At 35.5% G+C, this 22,875-nt stretch overlaps 1 protein-coding gene across 1 annotated transcript in view; it reads right to left on the bottom strand.

Annotated features, from left to right (window-relative positions):
- ZNF385D (zinc finger protein 385D) overlaps positions 1–22,875 on the bottom strand; it is a gene marked incomplete at both ends in the record, with an annotated part of 422,577 nt that overhangs the window by 53,113 nt on the left and 346,589 nt on the right. The window contains one exon of the mRNA XM_080364337.1: positions 11,526–11,688. Within this exon, the coding sequence (XP_080220463.1) occupies positions 11,526–11,688 (163 nt within the window). The remainder of the gene's footprint in view (positions 1–11,525; positions 11,689–22,875) is intronic.

The following is a 22,875-nucleotide window of genomic DNA, read 5'->3' as shown; positions in this document are numbered from 1 at the left end:
GGTCTCTGGACCAATAAGGATGGATGTACATCTCATGAGAGGGGCAACGAGAAACAGATGACCAAAAACTGACCAACTAAGTATTACATCCCATTCACATGATACTTCATATAAAAGTGGGAGATCACAAGGATCTCGTCCCTTTTCCTTATGGCCGACATTAGGAGAGGACCTTGAGAGTCATCCCTGCAAACTGAGGCCTAGTAACAGACTGAATCCAGTTCTGGTTGGCTGCAGAGTCCAGTCCAGGACTTCGGGTGCTGGCCCTACATCTGCTGGAACAGTTGCTGGGACTTTCAAGATTGGTTTTGTATATTTTGTATTATTTTGTCTATTTTTATTAGTAGCATTAGTAAAACATTTTTAATTTTTCCAGCTCTCTTCTCTCAGCCCTTCTTTCCCTCTCAATCACCTGTCCTTAACGGGAAGGGGGTAGAGGGAGGGGCTGAAGGGGGAAGGGGAAGGAGAGGGAGCTAACAATACATCTGCCATGGTTTTATTGTCACCCCGCAATCAAATCTTGACACCTAGGTAGGATGCACTTCAAGAATCACTTCTTGAGCTTTGAAAATGCACATTATTTTACTGAAGTCAAATGAATTAGTCTCATGTTTTAATTTAAACACTATTAAATTTGCCACATAAAGGACTTCATTACAAAATACCTCAAAAATATAAGGGGAAGATTTGCAGTCTCCAGGGAGTCAAAACTTTTTTTTCTGGGAGGAGTCAGGAAGACAAATTACATATTTGAAGCCAGAAAAAAAAATACATATGCCCACACTTTTCTCTGACATAGAACAAAACATTGCCCAGAGGACTTACATTACTAATTCCTGAGTCAACCCCAATAGCTTTGGTCAGATGATTATGAGAATCACACATTACGTTTGGTATATGTTATAACCCTTCTCATTGTTAAAAAGATTTTGTCCTGATTGTGGAACAAAGCTAAGTATTTTCCGCTTGCATTCTTTGGATATTGCCACACCTCCCAACTACTAGGAACGTTTTGTTATCAGAATTCTGTTTTCACGCAAACTTTTATAGACTGTAATCAAAATACTGTTCACATTCTCTTTGATAAAGTAAATAATGAAGTTGAATGCATCTATCTCATTAGATCTTTCACTATTAAACCATTCTTAAATGATTTGACTATATCTTCCCTAAATTACCACTCAATCTGATTATATTCTTTAGGAAAAAAAAAAAAGATAATACAGTTCATGCAAAATTTACATTCCTCTGTAATCCTCAAAAAAACCAAAAAAAGGCATGCCTACAAAGCTTTCTGGAAACATCACTTTATCAGTGGTTCATGTGTAGCTGATATTTTATCACAGTATCACAGTATGTTTGGGATTGGAAGGGACCTCAAAAGATCCCTGCTGGAGCAGGAATGCCTAGGTGAGGTTGCACAGGATCGTGTCTAGGCGGGTTTTGAATGTCTCCAGAGAAGGAGACTCCACAACCCTCCTGGGCAGCCTGTTCCAGTGCTCTGTCACCCTTACTGAGAAGAAGTTTTTTCTCAAATTTAAGTGGAACCTCTTGTGTTCCAGCCTGGTCCCATTACCCCTTGTCCTATCATTGTTTGCCACTGAGAAGAGCCTGGCTCCATCCTCGTGGCACTCACCCTTTATATATTTATAAACATTAATAAGGTCACCCCTCAGTCTCCTCTTCTCCAAACTAAAGAGACCCAGCTCCCTCAGCCTTTCCTCATAAGGGAGGTGCTCCACTCCCTTCATCATCTTTGTTGCCCTACACTGGATCCTCTCCAGCAGTTCCCTGTCCTTCTTGAACTGAGGGGCCCAGAACTGGACACAGTATTTCAGATGTGGTCTCACCAGGACAGAGTAGAGGGGAAGGAGGACCTCTCTCGATCTACTAACCACCCCCCTTGTAATACACCCCAGGATGCCATTGGCCTTCCTGGCCAAAAGGGCACAGTGCTGGCTCATGGTCATCCTGCTGTCCACCAGGACCCCTAGGTCCCTTTCCCCTACACTGCTCTCTAATATGTAATTTCCCAACCTATTCTGGAACCTGGGGTTGTTCCTGCCCAGATGCAGGACTCTACACTTTCCCTTGTTAAATTTCATGTATTCCCAAGTCATCTTCACCTTTACGTGTAGTCTCCCAGCTTTTAAAAAAATCCTTTATTGTTCTTTCCTGAGAACAATACATTTTATTGTATTAAATGCATTTGATTCACTTAAATGAAGACCTACCTACTCTGCTGTTGCTCTCAAAGCAGACCCTTCTCATTTGAAAAATTACAGACTCACAAAAACTGATCACCTATCTGAGAACGTTGAATCCAGAAGTTTCAGCTCCATTCCAAATTAGTTCATTAACTGACAAAATAAACAATTACATGGTAGTAATGGGCTTCTGAATCTTTTACAATAAAAACTTGACAGAGCATCTAGGACTACGATACCATCTTTTTAAAAATCCCTAGGCTAGAACTGTGGAGCCTTCAGACTCATCCTACAAGATAGTGTCAATGTCATTCCTAACATAACAACAAAACAGACCACAAAGAATGAGTCACTAAGCAGATGCACACTAAAGTGCTTGATTCAATTTTTAAAGCAATGCTGATGAATAACTGAAAACAACTGATAAACAGAAGATTACTTCCAAGATTTCTAGTTGTTACAACTATGGGCATACAGCAACCAAGCTGACTTTTCTCTGAGATACTACGAAAGACCCTATTTAATATTTCCATAGAGATTGCTTTTCAGACATTAGAACAATACCATTGTCAATATTGGACTTTCACACTGATTCAATAGGCTGATACAGATGTTGTGACTGACAGCAGTTTCTATCTGCAGGATTATTCAAGCACAAAATTGTTGTCAAGACAATCCCAATCAAAAGCAGCTGGGTCCACAGAAAACACATGGTGTCCATATGACGAAGCTCTCAGCATACATAGATGCCATCAAAGAAGGATTTTATTGCACATTCATGATCAATTGAGGCACACATAAATTACTGTAATTTTTATATCGCCATTTAGCTACACTCTGAAAGAAAGAAAAAGCCCTAGTTCTACATAAGAGATCAAAAGAGAAGCTATTGTCTTCCAAATTATCATCAAGCTCTAATGCAAAATTGGTACAACAGTCTGTGGAATGCTGATAACATTTTGTGCTGCAGTAAGCTACAGATTGTCTGAAGTATGGAAAAGTCAAAGCATAGGTGATTTAAAGTGAAAGATGTTGTAGCGCAATTAAATTTTACTGGTTTGGGCTGACTAAGAGAACTCACAGCTGTGAATCAGTAATCTCTAATTTCCAAGCAAATGGCAAGAGAATCAGAAAATAAGAACACATTTCCAGACTACAGTTTATTTTAAAGATTTTTCATTCAAATAAAATTAAAAAGAAAAAGCTGGATTTTAAGAACTGGGTGACTAGGGAGTGTACCATAATGTCCTCTAGTTGGCTCTGTAGTCCATCTGTATTGCGCTAGTCACCAGGCAAGTACTCCTCATTTACTATTTCACATCTGCAGCTTTGGAATGCTCCACCCAAAATATCTCAAACAAGTTAATATGAAGAAAAATCCTTACAAATTCAAGCTTCAGTGTCTTTGTTCTGTTTTGATGTGTACTAAAACATTGACTTGTAAACAAAATCAATTTATATCCAGGATCTCACAAGTCTAAACCCCAAATTAGTCTGTTAATTCTGCTGTGCCCTAAGCAATGCTAATTTATCTGAAGAAACAACTTGCCAAAGCAAAAGCACATTTTATGATATATTAAAGCATATGGAAACAAAACAGCAAAGTCATATAAACAGACTGCACTGAATTATCTTCTTAGATTAAATATCTTTAATACAATAATTCCATATGCAAAGGTATCCACAGCCTAAGCTGTACCATCGAATTGCACACTAGGATCACAACGTAAATTCTTTCTACATTCAGCAGCAGATTTTGAATAGTATTAAACAGCATTTTTAATTTTAAAAACAGTTGACATCTATAGCATTATTAGAATTATTATAGAATTTATTTTAGTTTCAACAGATTATAAAAAAATCTGCTGTCCATAAAAATGCTAATAAATAGACAGTGACACTATTAATTAAATATACCTGCATGCCATAAACACAGCAGTATGTCTTCCTCAGCTTTCTTTAAGAAAGGAAAAGTCAGGGTGGTGTTCCATTAAGAACAAAGGATTGAACATATATCTCAAAGAGCAAATGATAAAACAGGGTAGGTTTACCAAGCAACACCAGAAATAATCCAATAATTCTTAATATATGGAAGCCCTCATAAACCTTAAACCCTAGCCATTACCAAGACTTATGTTTATAATAATAAAAAAAAAGAAAATAAGCTCAAAAGCTGAAAGTAGGGGAGATAAAATGAAAGTGGAAATAAAAGGAAAGGAGAGATAAGAGGACACTCATTTTCATTTTCAATTGGGAGTTTCTTTCCATTACAGTTTCTGGAGCTGAACCAGGAACTACACAAATATATCTACATGCAGAGCTAATGTACACAGGGCTTTGACTAAGTGATAAAAGCAAGCAAGCAAGGTGTGCTAATCCACAATATTAGAGGAAATAACAGTTAATTACCCATTGTGAACAGAGAAGGGCAAATAATGCAGAGGAACATGCACAAACATATTCACATTAATATAGTCAAAGAATATTCCTTCATATTTTTAAATGACACTGCTATATTCTATGTTGTTCCTCTATAAAGATTCATATGACCAAATTTTCATTTGAGCACTGTTTGAAAATTTTTCCTACAATTTAGACCAGAAGTTTTGAATCTCAAATAAAGCAGCACATACTGATTATAGAGAGTCTCTCACTAGATACCTGAAAGAGGCACAAAGTTCTAATAGGACATGTTCACTAGGACACCTATGGTTGAATGTCATATGAGAAAGACGAAGTTAATATTTTAACACTACACCATACATACTCCATCAATCTGTCTTTATTAGGCAATCATTTTCTTTCTATGCCCAAAAAAATTAAATGAGAAAAAGGTTCATTTTTTTAAAAAAACAAACAAAATATAAAGAAACTATCTTCCCGTCAGTGGGAAATCTATAAGCTATTCAAAAGCATATTAAAATTTCCACTTGACAGACAGAAATAGTGTCATTTGTTAGGTAATCATTCAGAATTAACTAACACAACTCAGAGTTTGAACACTGAGCATCAAATCCTTCCAGAGCAATTAATGATTCAGTTATAAAGACACAAAACCTGTGGAAAAAAAATATTAATACATTGAAGGAACGGTTGATTTGGTCACTGAGCTTGGAATTTATCTCAGCTAACTTTAGATATCAGCATAGCAGTTTATACTTGACCTTGTCACCACAGGCAGTTTTATATTTTTTTCCCAGGTCTTCATCATTCATGAGATTTATAGATGTCTATTTAAGATGACTTCATTGACATGATTTCTTCTCACACTAGGGAGAAGCCACTGCAATTAGTGTCAATATGTATATCTATAGTTGGTCCAAGAAATTCCACCTGGGCTATCAATGTGTATTATGTTTAATAACCTCTGCTCTTCTCTCCTTCATATATTCAATAAAACCAGAAGAATAGATGAACAGTCTAAGCGGTTCAGTAGACATCATTCTGTTATAACACTCCTTGCATTTGAAGCTGAGTTTTCCACCTCAGTAACAGCAGAGGACATTCTGAATACTGTCTAACAACATCATCGCCACTCCCCATATCTCTACAGACCAACTTCCCCTCCAGTGTAAGCTGATGTTGAGGCAACAGATCTGCATCAGCTTTTACACCCAGTATCTGTAGACTGTTGAGTCATCCCACAGAAGTACAGTCAAAGGTTGTAAGGGTGATAAAACGCACCATGGAATTATTAGAAAAGGTGCAATACATGAAGACAACACGGTATGACACAGGGCATGAAGTACACTTAAAAAGAATAAAACGGCTCTGAAAACAAAAATTCTGAATTTGCTACGTATTTCAACAGAAAGACATACAGAAACAATTTAAAATGCAAGAGAAAGAGCTTTGCACTTCAATCAGGTTCCATCAAGGATCTTTTTTAAAAAAAAAAAATAATTGCAGGTAAAATACATTTTATAACAGTAATGCATGCTGCATAAATTCAACATGACTTGCCTGACGGGAAACTAGTGCAAACATATTAAAGCCATGCATTAGCAGAGTTTAGAGATATGGATAAGTCTAACTCATTTCCATTTTAATTATTTGAGCTTATTCTTATTTTTTTCTTATAGTTTCTTCCATCTCATTTTTACAAAATCCCACAAAGCATAGTAGAAAAATGCTGAGTGAACTGCCAGGCTTAAAAGTTTGTGGTCACCTGCACCATATGGATGCCACTCACTAGTAGGGTGCTCCAAGAATTTATATCAGTGCTAATATTGTTTAAAGTCTTCATTAATGACCCAGATAATGACAGCATGCACTCTAAGCAAGTTTGTTGATGACACACAACTGGGAGGAGTGCCTGGTACACCACACAGATGTGTTGCTATTCACAGGGACCTGGACAGGCTGGAGAAATTGGACAACAGGAGTCCCTTGGAATTCAATGATGGGAAATGCAGAAGTCTCACAAATGGGAAACAATAACTCTCTACACTGGTTAACAGCTTTGTAGAGAAGGACATGGGATCCTGATGGACACCACTTTAAACATAAGCCAGAAGCGTGTATAAACACCCCATGGAGTCAGGGAGAAAAAAGAGCCAGTCACTCCTTACAGTGGTGCCCAGTGACAGGACAAGACACAACAGGCACAAACTGAAATAAAGGTGATTGGACTTAAATACAAGAAAAAAAATTATTTACTCTGAGGGTGGTCAAACACTAGAATGGGTTGTCCAGTAAGAGGTTGAAAATGAAAAGAGATGCTGAGCACCCTGCCCTGGCTGACTCTGCTCTGCCCTGTAGGAGTGACCTTGTCAATCTCCAGATGTCCCTTTTGAGGTACCTTCACAGCACCTCAAAAATTCTGTGATCCTGCAGCATTTGAGGCTGCCAAATTCTAACATATCTTCCCATACTTCTCTTTTTCATGCCATCTTCCTTTCTTCCCCCTTTAAAACTAATCCAGACTTACCACATCATTTCCAATTTCTTTCTTCTTCCTGTCTTTCTTTTTTATGCCCAAGACCTTGCCAGACTGACTACTCTCTCCTAATTCACCTGCTCTCCGTTTCAGAATTATCACAGCTGGTCTGAAATAGTTATTTCACGAGTGAATTTCATCTGCTGATCAGAAAAATCTTATTACTTCTTAGATAAAAAGAAGGAAAAAAAGACTGAAAAGGGGTAGCACAACTACAATTTTCCCACAGAGAATAATTTTCATACATGATAGTGAAAGAAAAAGAAGATAACTTAAGCTTTCTCCCATGCTGTTACTCACACATAATTTCAATATCTGGAAAAACAAAACCAAAAACAACAAACAAAACAAACAAAAACACAAAACAAAGCAAAACCAAACCAAACCAAAACCTTCTTCCCTTGCCTTCTAATCCAACCTTCAGTGTTTCGATTTCTTGTGATGGCTTTTTCACTTGAACATGTTTATGCTGCTGCTGTTTTAAAACTACCACCTATTACATTAACAGTGTCAACCTCCCTAAGCTGTCTCGTGTAAACTGCAAGCTCTTCAGGATAGGCACCAGTATTTTGTTTTTTGACAGCACGGGGGTCTCTTCACTGTTAAGACTGTACTAATGATAGATGTGCCTTGGCCCAGATACACATTTTTTCTATTCATCACATTTTGCTCTGTTTTTAAGAGCTGTTCATTGCATTTAAGTACATATGATTTAAGTTGTGGTATGTAACAGTCAAAAGCAACATTAATGACTTTGCCATAGTGATGGCTCCCAGTTTCTTGTTTTCCCCCCTTGGAAAGGCCTACTCCTTCTTCTCTGTTGATAAAAAAATGATTTAACTCATGCTAAGTTCTCTGCTGAATAAACAAATAAATAAAAATAGCCCAAATTGTCAAGAACTAATTAATGATAATGTGGTCATGGAGAATCCTTTTTAACTTCAAATAGCTTTGGAAAAGATCAATATTTAGACATATGCAACAATTATAGGGATATGATTTTACATAGATATAATCTTGGACACTGACTCTAGCTTAAAAAAACCCAAATCTAAGTGCATAATAATGACTTTACTGGACAGGACATACAGTTAGGATGACCCAACACAGTCTATCTAAATATATTCTGAAAGATGTTCCTAAGTATCTGCCCTTACAGTCAAAGCAAAGCATTTTTATGAGGAAAACATACCCTGGCAGAAAGGAGGTGTAATTTGTAAAGCTATCAAGGATGTTTAACAACTTTATTTCAGGGAATATATATGCATGTATTTTAATATATGGTGAAAATATGAATTTTTATTGTCACCCCTTGAATTGGAAAATCATTAAATACTGAAATCTGGCTTGTTTACTACCATAAAGTGGGCTTGGTTTTGGAATGGTCATGTTTTCTGTTTTTCTGTCCTGAGTGACTACTGCGATCACATAATAAATGGTAAATAGAGATGAAAGAAGGATGTTAAAAGTTCCCACATGTTGGGAATGGCATTGTCCATTATGTGACTGCCAACATAATTCTTCACGATATTTCATTCCCCCAAAGATTTCTCAAGTTCAAGCCTTCTAATAGATGTAAAAGTTTGTATAAAGGGGTAAAAAAAATTAGCACCTTTCACAGAATGAGCAAAATTACCCTATTTTATGTTTTCTCCTTAACACATAGCTTAACCACCAGGAATCATTTGTGAAAGTTTTTAAGTTCTTACATTGCAGGTTGCAGTCTCCATTATTTATTGCAATAACACTTGCTGGCACCACGACTAACAAAATAGTTCCAGAATAAGCAACGTAACAAATTGCTGCTTTAGCTCTTGAATCAGTTTGTATACTGTGTGGTCTTTTTCATAATCTTTGTTGCATAGCACTGCAGATTTCCTGATGACATTTTGCTTACTGGAGCTGCTAAGGGTACACGGAACCACTGAACTGAAGTCCTGACCAATGTGCTGTGACTGACATGTAATTCACCATTTAACCACTGCTGTACATGATATATTGGAGGTGATATAAACATGACCTTATCATCAGTGTATTTGGGATGAAGTATTAATCCTCATCAGAGAGCTTTAAAATACTGTGAAAAAAGCTTTTGTTCTGAATGATCACAAGCACGCTTAGTAACAGAACTGATTTAGATTTAGGAAAGACTAATGAATGAATTATATTTATGAATACAACTACTCCCTCAGAACTGCATGTTACTATCAAAATACTTTACTTTTACACAGATCACTTACAAATGTGCAGACTCATATAGTGCAGTAAGTTCTGATGTTATTCTGGCTTCCAGAAGGTTCGATCAAGCAAATATAAGATACAGAATAATAGGAAGAGAAAAGAATTCTGATTTATGAAAATTTTAACTTGTCGTGTTTGACAGAAAATTTCACCCTTCTGGCTACCCAAAACTGCTTTTTTTTTTTTTTTTTCCTACTGCTTTACATACCTCCTTGATTCTACAAAGGATAATTCACATCAAGGATGCTGTTCTACTGCCAGTCATATCAATGCTGACCTGTAAGCACTATACTTCCATTTGGACAGAACTGGCTGCCTATCCTTTAATGCAACTGGTTGAATAGGGCTTTCACCAGTAGTTGAATATGGCTCTCAGTATTTTGTAAAATTGTCAGATTTTGGACTGTTTGTCAATTTACATCAATATGTTTCTTTTAGAATGCTGTTAAGGTCAGTACTTCTAGCACAGAATACATCTACGTATATATGTACATGCGTTCTATGGAATCAAGCCAAGAAGTCACAAACGATGTGTAAAGCTGAGGAAACTCCTGAGTAGGCCACTGCTTTTGTGCACAACTAGATTTCCTGATGTTTTCTTACTTATGCCAATACAAAAACTGATTTGTACTACTGACCTTGGATACAAGACAGTTCATATATCTTGTCAGGGATCTAATTCAAAGCCTGATGGAAAGACTCAGACTGGATTTAAGGCACCTTGGAAAATCCTTCAAACTTACACAGCAGAAGATAAAAGCTTCTGAATAACACATTTTAAAGCTTAAAAAGATCTCTTTTTTCTTCAGTTATTTTTTCCAATCACTAGATAATATTCTGCAAACAATAAATCACTCCATACAACATCTCCCCTTCTGCTCTGAATATGTCAACAGGTAACAGCAAGAAAATCTTTTAAATGTATTTGTATATTTAGAAACATATACATCTTCATAAATAACTTCTGACATGGTTCCTATTCTCCCATGCTTCATTTCTTTCATCATAGAAAGAAAAGTACCCAGAAGGTTCAGAAGGCTCACTCTTTATTTCTCTCTCTCTTGCCTTTTTTTTTAATAAGAAACATGAAAATAATGTAACAAATGTTTTTTAAAGCAACCCTATTATAATTAGGATATAAATCTCCCTAAAAATATGTATGCAAGGTACCTTTTTGTTATATTATAATTGGTTAGTGCATATCCATTTACAATGTTAAACTTACTGCATCAGAATTGGTTCCAAATGAGCAGTTTTCAGCATCAGCAGAAAGATCTCTTGTTTCACAGCTTTGGCATTTTGCTGTGGCTGGTTTTGGCTTATTTGGGGAAAGGAGGCTGATTATCACTAAATATGCAAACTGTATCCCTTCATATGCAAGAACAGTCGTACTCTGCAAGATACTAGACTACCCTTCAGCAAGCTTACAACTCTCCTTAGAAATTTCCAGTGCAATATCCACATATTTTAAATGCAAGCTTAATCAAACCCTGTTGACTTTACCAAATACTCACATTTTATTTGCAAAGGAGTACCTTTTACCCACACAATAATTTAAAGGATATTATTTCAGTCTGAAGACGCATTTAAGCAGAATAATTGGCATCAATAGCACTTACCTGATTGTGTGGAATAGAGGTTATGCAGGTATTTTCCAGTTCAAAACCATGCAATAGCCATTTAAAAAAAATAATGTAATGTTTGAAATTTATGAAAATTAGGTTTTCATTAACAATGCTTTTGTAAGAGGCTTCTAGGCACAAGTAGCTCAATTTGCTACATTGTGGTTAAAAGAAATATGCCATATGTTATTATTTACAGATGCTGTATATAGACTAGGAGGTTTAGATCAGCTGACATGTAATAGTTTAGCCACTATAAAAATTAATCAAATCATGAGTGTTGCATTCTGTCCTAAATGAACAACAAGCCTCTTTTCACTAAGAGAAATTGGTTACATGACTATCATATTCTCACGAGCCTATTGAAAGGGCTAAAAGAAATCGCTATCACACAGAAAGATGGATCGAGCATGAATCAATGAGGCAAGCACATAACCAAACAGACATGGAATTCAACAATAAAAACAAACCAAAACAAACCAAAACAAACAAAATCAACAAATATTGTCGCTTAACCTGTTTTGTCAGAGCTGGTATTGATGGTATTGGTAGTGATGGAGGTGAAGGTAGTCTTTGCGCTGTCCTTGGTAGTAACAGATTTCTGCTTATTTTTCATGGCTTCCAGTGCTTTGAGCTTCTTGGCATGTTTAGTGCCTTTGTAGTGGGCCGCAGCCTGGCTCTACAAAGGAGAACAAAATGAACCATGCAATCAGGCTCATTTCTAAACTGTCATTCTCTGTATTAGTACAAATACAGACTACCTTTCAATAATGGGTACCATTCACATTATCCAAGTAGTGACCAGACAGTAAATTATATTTAGAATGATGCTTGGAAAACAATGGAAAAAATACTCAAACAATCCCAATTCGATAAATACAGTATACTACTGTATAACAGGATATTACCCTCAGACCAAAATAAGGTTGTTTTAGTCTACCATGCTACTATTAGTTTTTTTTAACAAGACTTGTGTTTTGTTTTTTTTTTGCTTTCACGTGAAAAAACAAATCTCAGGCATTGGGGAGGAAGGCACTCTCCGCTCAGTAGCTTTGCACTTCTCCAGTTTCTATTTCCAACTAGAGATTTTGTCAAAGCTTCTTTCAAAGAAAAGATTATTTTTGACAGTGGCATCAGAAACTTCTCAGCAAAGACTGACAGTCAAAAACAAACTAAAAACCCCCGAATCAAAGCTAAAGCCCAAACAAAAGAAAATAAAACATAAAAAACTCTCTTTTAAAGATCATCACCAAAGATTTAACTGAATGTGTGGCAGACATGCAATTAGCTGGCTTTCTTAAAAAAAAAAAAAAGGATTACTTTTGTCCACCTGCTACAAAAGGTAGTATTTGAAATTCAAAGCCAAGAGCATCCTTTGAAAGGAGAAAGCTCACATAAATCCTGTCACAGTCCCAAATATATTTTGGCTACTTGATATGATTAAGCTAACATAGATTTGTATGTCCATTGCTATTAAGATTTGTGTATTACTCTGAAAGTATCTTTATTATCTTGAGTTAATACCAACTTTTCTTCATTTAATTTATGTTGCAAATATATGTTAAGAACAGTATTTGAAGTATAAGATTAAACCTCATACAAAGCCACTGGAATGAGTATGAATATTCAGAGTTTCTTGCTTCTCTAATTATCTAAACTCTTGTAAATAAGATAGTCTTCCAGTTAATAAGGTAACAACCTGGAAAATTCCTTAGATTTTTATTGCTGAACTTCAAACTTTATTGAAAGCAACTTCTTTCTTGCTTGAAAGACAAATAATTAAGGCTCTAGAAAAATTGTGAAAATCTAGCTACTACAGAATTGAACAAGTGAAAAGCAACTATGCTGGATCAGCCCAAGGACCCACAAAGGTCATTATTTTGTTTCTGGCATGAAAGAACAGCAGATCCTTAGAATAAAAAAGAAAGGTAAATGCTTTCTGTTCTGGTATCAGAAGAAGAAAAAAAAACCACGTATGCAATTTAGTGGCTACAAACTCAAAGGATTAAGGGGATAAAATGACACAGTCACTCAACTTGCTGAGCCACTCATACAGGTAGAAGAGTCCTGCATTATCTAGCATTTTTTTAGTCATTAGACCATTATTTAATGTGCTGAATTTTGGGGAGAGTGGAAGTTTTAGTTGATATCACAGTAGGATTTTATCTTAATTCATCTCAAGATGACTTTCAGTTTTCATGAAAAGTCATGATTCCTCCCAGATGCCTGAGATTTAAGAAGTTCAATGTGAGTAGGTAAGAAATGAGAGACCTTGTCTAAATCAATAAACATATATATGTCTATGTGCATACATGCATAGATATACACACATGCATACGCTTTTGTTGTATTTTGAGATGCATCATTCAGTTTAGTTCAAAAGCCAGTTTCTTTATACCTAAAATAATGTAAATGTTGTATTAGGTACCCTTATTGAAAGAACACTGGACAGTGAAGTTATTAATTAGAAACAACTCGAACAGAAACCGTACAATCATGCACCTTTTAGAGTTCCCAACACATAACATTGAGACATACTGTAAGCCAAATACAAACAGTCAAGAGATGTTAATTATTGTTCAACTGAAAGACCAGCATCAAGTTACAATGATGCATTAAAAATGACATTATACAGCACATCTTCATGTTGCTATCATGTCAATTATTTTTACAGTTTCTAGTTAAATTTAATTATCAGTCAGCTCTAGAGTCTGACTGCACTTGTTTTCCTTAACTAATAGTGTCATTCTTCAAATATCAGAAAGGTAGTCAGAACATGGTCCTTAATACTAAATCACAAATGTTTTTTACACAGCTCAATTTTCTTCACAGAATCGTTGACAGAGCACCTCAGGTTTATGTTTCCTGCATCCAGAGTTCTCTTCCCTCCAAATTCTCGCAGCTACAGCTCCACAAACCTCAACTCAAGTACAATTTTGGATGCACAGAGATTATACAATGTGACCCTGTACAGAAATTAGTGAATTAAATTACTCCAAAGTAGAAATACATTGCTCAAATTTACAAGTATGATGGCTGCTATGCAAAGTTGTCCATTACTAACTTCCCATTGAACACTGCCAGTTTACCCAGCCTCAATATAAAGATCTTTATGCCTTTTTTAATTTCAAACTTTAAAACTTCATCCTCTGTGGGGATATGAAGCCACCTGAGCTTGTTTCAGCATAACTGATCGATTGCTCCTAAGCATTTAAATGGCTCCAAATTAGCCTATGCTGAACTTTACAAGTAGAAGAGGTCTACTTCTAGAACACTTCAGAGTTCAACAGCTGCAAAATCCAAGAAGATAACATACACATGTTTTTATATTACCTGACCAAGTTGTGCTCAAACTTGTGCTCAAACAATGAGCAGAGCTTACAGGTGAAACCCTCCATCTACAGAAGCCCATGAGAATCAAGGGAGGATTTCCCTTTCCATGTTTTGTAAACGGGCATTGACATTTATAATTGCTGATCTTGATAGAAGCCAGTCCCCTTTGAGAAACAGCTGCTTAATCTAAAATCAGATATTCTCTCAAATGAAAGAGATTCAGGGCAACTCTAAAGGAAAAATTCCCTATTACTAGGGAACAACTCTTAATCATAGTCAATTAGCTATCCTAAGAATGCTTTAATATTAAATTCTGTTTCTTTTTATGATTACGAAAGAACACATTAGAAGAATACCTTAAGAAAGCTTTCTTTTATCACGGTTTCCAAGTTTACTTCTCACACCAGTTTCTATGTTTGATACACAAAATTAAGCCTAGCACTGCGAAGACAAATCACTGTCAGCTAACATGTGACCCAGTCAGTGAGGAAAGGTAAGAAACATGTCAAATATTGCTGGTGCAACATTACAGTGAACTTTAAGAAACTATATCCATTCTTGGAAAATATGTCTAACAACAAAGTAAAAGGTAGATTATTTCTGCATATCTGAAGTTGAAAACTCAAGGATCCTCAATTGAATTTTGAGGGCTCTGATACTGTAAATTATATGTAGATAAACCCTGGTCTATGAGAATTACTTCAAGGAAATAGCAAGGTTTCTAAATACTAAATAACTTTTCAAAGTTATTTTTAATGAAGTCCTGTCTCTTTGATCAGTACAAGTCAGTTTAAGCACATCTTATGAAAAACAGTTTCCCCTGCTTCCATGTATCTAATAATAATTGTACCACAACTGTGATAAGGACAACATATTACCAAGAAAATTGCAATGTGTAAAATATTATGAGAAAGATAAAATATTTTAAACAATCCAGACAGTATTCTCTTACAGTTACAGCCATCATATCTACATGGAAATCAAAATAAGTTTGCCTGCCTGACTAATGTACTTCAGTAAATCATACATCTTCTCACATTTTTTAGGCATGGGTTCAACAAAAACAATGTGCTTAATTTTGTGTATTGAGACAAAAAAGGGTCTCCTCCTTTTCTCAGAGGGTTTTCAACTTAACAGCACTGTATCTTCCATCCTTTTCTTATCCCTCCTAGTTCACCTCATATTAGCAATCTTGTTTTCCTGCCTCAGTCATTTTTTTCCAGGCAATACCTTCATAATAAAAGCCAGCTCAAAGAAAAGAACTTAAAAAAAAAAAAGTGTACTAAATATGTTTCACTCATTCTTCCTCACAAAAATTCAATCCAACTATCCTCCTTTATGTATTTCTTGTTTGACAATACAGTTTGAAAGATGTTCATTATGGAGAGTACTCCATCCTGCCATCTGGCCAATTAGTAGCAAGGTTGCAGTCTGTCTGCACCCTCCTAAATCCCCAAACAAGGGCCAAGAGTGCTGAAAAGGCCTTTTTGTCTGTCTGAATTTTCAGTAGACCATGTCATGTCTCTGTTTTAACCAGCTGCTGGATGCCATTGTCACCTCTGCTGTTATTCCCAGTACAAGAACATCAATTTTGGTTAATACATCAGCAATTGATGTCAAGAGTCAGGATCCTCCAGAGTAAAAACCTCTAAAAACAAACAAAAAAAAAGTTTCCAGGTTCAAACTAATACTGTCAGTGAGCTGGGAAAACAGTAACAGACAACTACATAAGTCAAGAGGGCTTCTGTCCTTTGGTGAGGTGAGGAAAGTTGTTTATTAGATGACAATCCTACACATTGTCTTAATCGCTGAGTACAGAATATTTTCCTAAAGTTTAGCTGTCAATAGGTACTTGAAATATAATTTTGCAGATGTTCTAAGTACACAAGAAAGTGATGGAAACCAAAAGACCTTTTTATTTTCAGAATAAGCATCCTAATCTTTTTCTGATGACTCTAAAGTAGCCAGTCGAAGCTGACTGACTAGTCAGCTGGCCAGTCAGCAATAACATTACTGAGCAAGGTTGCAATATGCAACTGAGACATCTGTACACTACCAGGCATGTGATATTTACATAACCTGAAGTGATCTCTATGGAACTTCTTCACTAAGCAAGCTGGAGAAGTTTACAGAAAATTTAAGAAGCCTTGAGATGCTCAACAGTTGGTTCTGCTCAGGGCAGGGCGTTTACTGTGAGCTACAGATAAAATGATAATAAGATTGTACAGTCTTTTGCAATTAGATGTATTTAGTCTATTTAATAGGTAAGTCTTTATTTGAGCCTATTTTAAAACTTCAAAAGCAATTTCTTAGAAGGCTTACTGTTTTGTTTGTCAAGTGAATACACACAGGGAATTCAGGACTACTCACCAGTCCTGTGCTTACTTTCTAGGAAACAGAAGAACTCCATGGATTTCAGAAGAGCTTCACAGACTCCCGGTACATGAGAAAAACAAGCTAAGTATCTGAGCAAGCCTTTGCAGAATAGTATATTAAGTGAAGACTTAGAATGTAATTTTTAAAGGTGATGTCAACACAGTGACATGTTTCATATTGAACAAGAAGAGTATCCTGATTCTGCCTGATACATACGAACTCAATCTGCAGTCAATTATAGTGCAGATAGATGTTGCCTGTCGTCATTTCTTCCTTCTGCTAAGCTTAGGGTTATCTTCTGAATTGTGTCATTTCAATTTTTTGTGCACTCTATCTCAGCACAACTCTGTAATACAGAGCCAGAGATCTAATTACATTATGGACTTAGATTTAACTGTGGTATAAAATGCCAAGGACGTGTGTAATATGACTTCTTTCAGATATGCTCTGAGAGAAGGCTTTTGCCCCCTAAAGTATGACTGATCAATATGCCCTATTTCCTAGATCCAAATGTACAGTAACAGTGCAAGTACCAAAAAAGGACCTTTCTGTAGAAAAAAAAAAAAAATAAAAATCTGTTATTATGGCAGAATAAATGGCCCAGCATGTTAATTTCCAGGTATTTAATTTTCTCCTTCATAAAGCAATTAGTCAATACACTTATGAATGTAGCCTGAGACTCAAGGATCAGAGTGAATGGATACTTTCTGAGCTCGCTAGCTCCTCTGTATTAATAGTGCTGCTCCATCCCACTCCCCATGCTTGGGCTTCTTCCAGAGCCATTTATATAATGGTGAGTGACCGCACCTGGCAAGAGCCTGCATCACATTGTGAGAGGTTGGCATTGACCCCATTCTTATGGTAAAATCATCCATCCTATAATAAAATCAAATATTTTCATTATGCAAAGGAAAAGTGATTTTATCCTGGTCCGATGCAAAAGGTCAAAATTTCCTACTTAAAATTGCTTGTCTCATAACACAGTATCTTTATGACCATGCATCTGCTTGTATTGTAGGCTGCCATTGACAGTGGCATTAAGTGACTGCCTAGATATAACACACTTCAAACTGCATTCCACGTAGACACATACAGCATCAAAATATATATGAAGGGAAGATAGTCATTGATCTCTTGCCATACCTGGCGTTTTTCTTTTAAGGACACCACTACTTCATGCAGCACAACATAAATTCATCACATGTTGAAATTCAATAAGCAGTCTACTTGTTTTGCCATCTGTTTTATCCTTTTTACTGTTAATGCAGGTCAGTTTTAAACTCACTCTGACAAGGTTATCAAGTTCTGGTCTCTGGAAGATTTTACATACTGACTTTCATAGTAATAATGGTTACTTTTTGGGCAACTCTTTTGATGTGGAGATTTAACGTGCTCTTTTGAAAACTACTATAACCAATGAAATTAACTTTAACATTTAATCTCACTTTTACTGTATTATTGGCAGCATCATTTATTTTCTACATGGTAAATCTTATTGTAGTTAGAGTTTCAACAAAATATTAAACTAGTTTGATTTTTTTTCACTCAGATTAACCAAGTGATTAATCTTAGAATGAGACAGAAGGTTAATCTACACACATCACTATGTGCTACTCATATGATAAAATAAACCATGTATTTATTCAGCTTAGTTAACGCAACATAAATGCTTCCAGTTTTGAATTTGTAACTGTCATATTTTGAAATGAGAATGTGAACAAATTATATATGCCATTATAATTTTTTTAGAAATGTACCCCAGCTTTCTTCCACTAGCAGTAGACAAAACCACAATGAATAAAATATATGCGAGAATTAACACCTTTTGAATAATATGTCAATAATGGTAATCCTAAAAGTGGAAGCTGACATACAATCACAAATACATGAAACAACAACAAAAAGTTCACCATGATACAATATGTTGTGATTTACTTCATAACGAGTTTAATAATGTAAATGTAGTTCCATCTTCAGGTTATGCACATTTGCTTAAAAACAATGGATGTGTTGAATTTAAAATAACTGCTTTAGAGACAGTCATTTTCTGAATAGTGTTGAAAAGTTCAGTCTTTTCTGATGTAAAAAATAACAGTGATGGATATGTAGCCAACACCTTTTTGAATCTCAGTTTGTCACAGTACGTGCCAGCTAATGAGATTCAAGAGTGTACACATACACTTACCTACCCAGAGCCTCAGTTCATTTAGAAACTGTAGGCTGACCATAAAAAACTCAATTTTCTCTACATTCAGCTTGTGAACTCGTAACTAAAGAAAGCTGAGTGGGTGGGTTCAGCATAGCTCATGTTAGTATTTTCACCTGGTTTCTGCTGCCCAGGAAACCATTTTTGTCTGCTTACATTCATAATAGAAATCTCATTGAACTCTGAGTTTCCAATTTTTTTTAACTGAATCAAAGCATCAGGGAAGAATAGTGGTAAGCTAGACACAAAGATACTACAAAAAATATTACAGAAAAGAGGAAAAGCTTAGAAAGTGTATATTTAAATTCCTATTAATTCAGTATGATTTGAACTCTATATTTGAAGTTACAAACAAGTTAACACAACTTGTATGTACAAAACCTCAAAAGAGAGTACATGGAGATATTTTCTCTGTGCTCTTAAGCAGAGTGATAATTCTTTTTTTTTTTTTTTTAATACTATAGCTATTAGACGTTTTCCAAATTTCAAGTTTGCCTTCAGAAAAATGTTGATTTGATTTTCTGTTTCTTTTACTCAAATATACATTTACATAAATGCATCTTTCTGGATTTTCAATTTTTATTTCAATAGTTATTTTAATATAAATGTTTCCTGTGTTCTTTAGATCAGCTCCTACCCATAAGCAAAAATGGAAAACCCATCAATGAGAAACATAAATGCTCAAATTTCCTGATTACAGTTCTGTCTTATGTGGACATGGCTGTAGTTAGCTGCTTCTGAGGTTAAGTCTCCAGCCTTCTTGTAGAAGGTTCTAAGTATATGTAAAATATGATCACGAATTAATATTAAAAGAAAATACATGCCTAAGTGGTGATAAAAGCTAGTGGCATACTATGGAAGCAAATTTGCATCAAAAACTAGTTTTATCTAAATGATTAGCCAACAAGAAAACGTATTGAGAAAAACAATCAAAATATACAGAAGGAACAGAGGTTTGTGAAGCATAGGAAAACTTGTACATAGATCAGTCTACAACACAGTTACATTTATTCCTTTACATACTTTTGTTTCTTTTGTCTTGCTTTCAGTCATTCTTGGGTGACTGTGTAATGCATTCAAGGCCTCAGTAAAGTCCCCTAGATGCTGTATATACCTACAAGGTTCGCTGGTACAGAAGTTCTACCAACTACTGCAGGGTCACAGTCTTAGTACTTTGAATAACCTCTTTTAGATATACATAGTGCACACAGACCTACTTACAATGCATGTTAGCTATAAAATTGATTGTTTGTTCTTAAAGTAATACATATATGTGGATAGATTAAGTTATTCCGAAAGTTGTGTGGACTGAAAAATGGGGTTTATTTACTAACACAAGTAGGTTGTTGTAATACCTTCAACACAGAACAGGCAAAGATATCTTCCAGTACAAAACTGACAGGTCAGCATCTTTCACTTCTGTAAGCTATCCATTAGGATCTATGTAAGAAACCATGGTCAAGGATACCAAGCAGTACATAAAACTTAATGAGAATGTTCTAACAATACTTACTGTTTACACTGCAGTTATATTTTGTCTCCTTTCCTACAAACCTTCATTCCCTCTACCTTGCATTACAATGAAATCTGAAAATCTGGGTTTTTTTCTGTTGACCAAAACCAAATACTTACTGAGGCTATAAGAAACCAGTTGCAATTCTACAAACCTTACTGGATAAGAGTAGCCCATCTGAAATCAACAGGACATTTTATATGCTGAAGTGTTACAGGATCAGTGCCTATGAGATGCTCTATATTTCAGGTTCAGTCACACTGGCTTTCACACTTCTCATCTTCAGTCAAGCACAGGCTATGAGGTTCGAATCTGTAACAGGTATATGAAATTGTATGGTGTGTAATATAAAAAAGGTCAAACTGGAAAGGTATAAGAGCCCTTTTCTGATTTTAAAACCTAAGACATCATTTAATGTTTTAGATTTGCTTGAGCAGAGATTATTGAAAGAGTGAAATTTCAAAACAGTACTGAAATCTAATACTGAGACTCCAAACTCTTCAGAGCAGGCAAATCCCTTCATACCTATTCACAATATTTATTAACATATTTATTGTTATTTATTAGTTTTATGCTGTTTTTCCTCTTGTTATTGCTCAGTGCTGATTCCTATCAATCTATAGTAACTGTAACTCAAATGAAAGGAAAAAAAACAACCAAACAAAAAACAACAAACTTCTCACGTCTCAGAATTAAGAATAACAGAGATGTGATATATGTAAATTAGTACAATCAAGGCAGTAACATTTAACAGTTTTCCATCCATGCCCACCAAAGTTGGAATGTTCCTGAAGTGATTAAGAAGCACTGTAGTTCAATAATGGAAGGTTAATGTAACATCGCAGGCATTACTTTAACACCTGAAGAAATGCTGACTTCATTCACAAAACACTTGTATGAAATGAAAAACTTTTTGTTTCCTTTTTATAAAATTGTAGCCATGGACACTTCATGACATCACTAACCAAGAAGAGATAATACTATCCGGAGATAGTAAAATAGCCCAATGAATAAAGAAGAATATTCAAGATTCCTCTTCCTTCTATCCTTCAAAACTAATTAATTTAACATTGCCATTTCCATCAGCAGATGTATAAAAGTATACTGTTCTTAAACAACACACTGAAGCCCCTTTCGAAGTTTTGTATTGAGATGCAAGTTCAGAACAAAGCATTCCTGTCTAGACTTCTGAAGAAAATGTCAGGAGAGAAACACTGCAAGTTTGCACATAGCATTGGTGGTAAAAAGAATCTCCTAAGAAAGTCTGCACATGGGACATACAAATACAGCACAATGAGATCAAGTAGGGCTAAGGAAAAGCTAACATGGTCCCTACAAAATTAATTCTGGAAAACTGGCTTCTGCAAAAAGTTGTAGGGATTTCTGAATCCTCTTTGAATAAAATGAAAACAAGAACCTTTAACTTCACTTCCAATCATGAACTGAAATTCTGAAAAGCTCTCTGTTTACACTCATGACGTCTCACTGCTGTGATAGTTCTTGGTATGCCTCGGTATGCCTTGCAGCACACCAAACTTGACATCCGACTGAAAACTTCTAGCTAAATGAAGACAGAACTCTCATTAAGGAAATCTCCTAGTAGGTTTCTAAGCTGGTGTTGTACATTTGGGGTGCATGGACAGTTTGACACTGATTTGGGCACAATGAGCTCCAGCATTCTTTCTGGAGCTCACCCATCACTAAGGACAGGTGAAGCAGCAATATGGGATAGTTAGGCTTTCATGTTCATATCCTCCAGACTTTTAAAAATGAATCCTCAAAAAAATTATTTAATTTATTATTTATAACACTACTATTAAATTGCTTTAACCAGTAAGTTAAAGTGCTTTTTCCCTTGGATATGTATTAACAATTTACTTTTTGCAGACAAGTGCACAAATATGATTAGTTTTTGCAAATTGTTCCTTATTCTGTTGCTGGTAAGTAATTTTTATATTATTACAGTGTAAACAGATGCTATTTTCCACTACATATTCAGCAGTAATGAGCTAATTCAATGTGTTAAAAACAAGAAAAGATCTTCAAGAATGAGCTATTCACTTCAATATTCCAAGTTCCATTGCAATCACCCATGTTGAAATCACCCATGATAGGAAGTTAGCGAATTACTTGAGAAAACCTGTTGGAAAAGAACTTTCTTCAGTTCATTTATTCAAATGCTCCATGTGTTCCTCTACTTTCCTGCATGCATATTATCGATCAACTTCTTGCATATTGATTTGGAAGTTATTTTTTGAGTGTAGCTAATATACTTCATTACTTCTCTCATAAAGAAATAGTATTTTGGCAGGAGCTTTTCAACTGTTTCAGTATTCACTCCTATGAATTCATTATACATCAAAATCTAGAAACAATGAACCATGATGTTTTCATTGCCCTTTGGAAATAGCAAGGACCTCTTCACTGAGAGGAAAAAA

This window comes from Nesoenas mayeri (genome assembly GCF_963082525.1).
Source record: "Nesoenas mayeri genome assembly, chromosome: 2".
Classification (NCBI taxonomy): Eukaryota; Metazoa; Chordata; class Aves; order Columbiformes; family Columbidae; genus Nesoenas; species Nesoenas mayeri.
The sequence above is the reverse complement of the archived record's forward strand: the minus strand, read 5'-3'. Positions and strand labels throughout refer to the sequence as shown.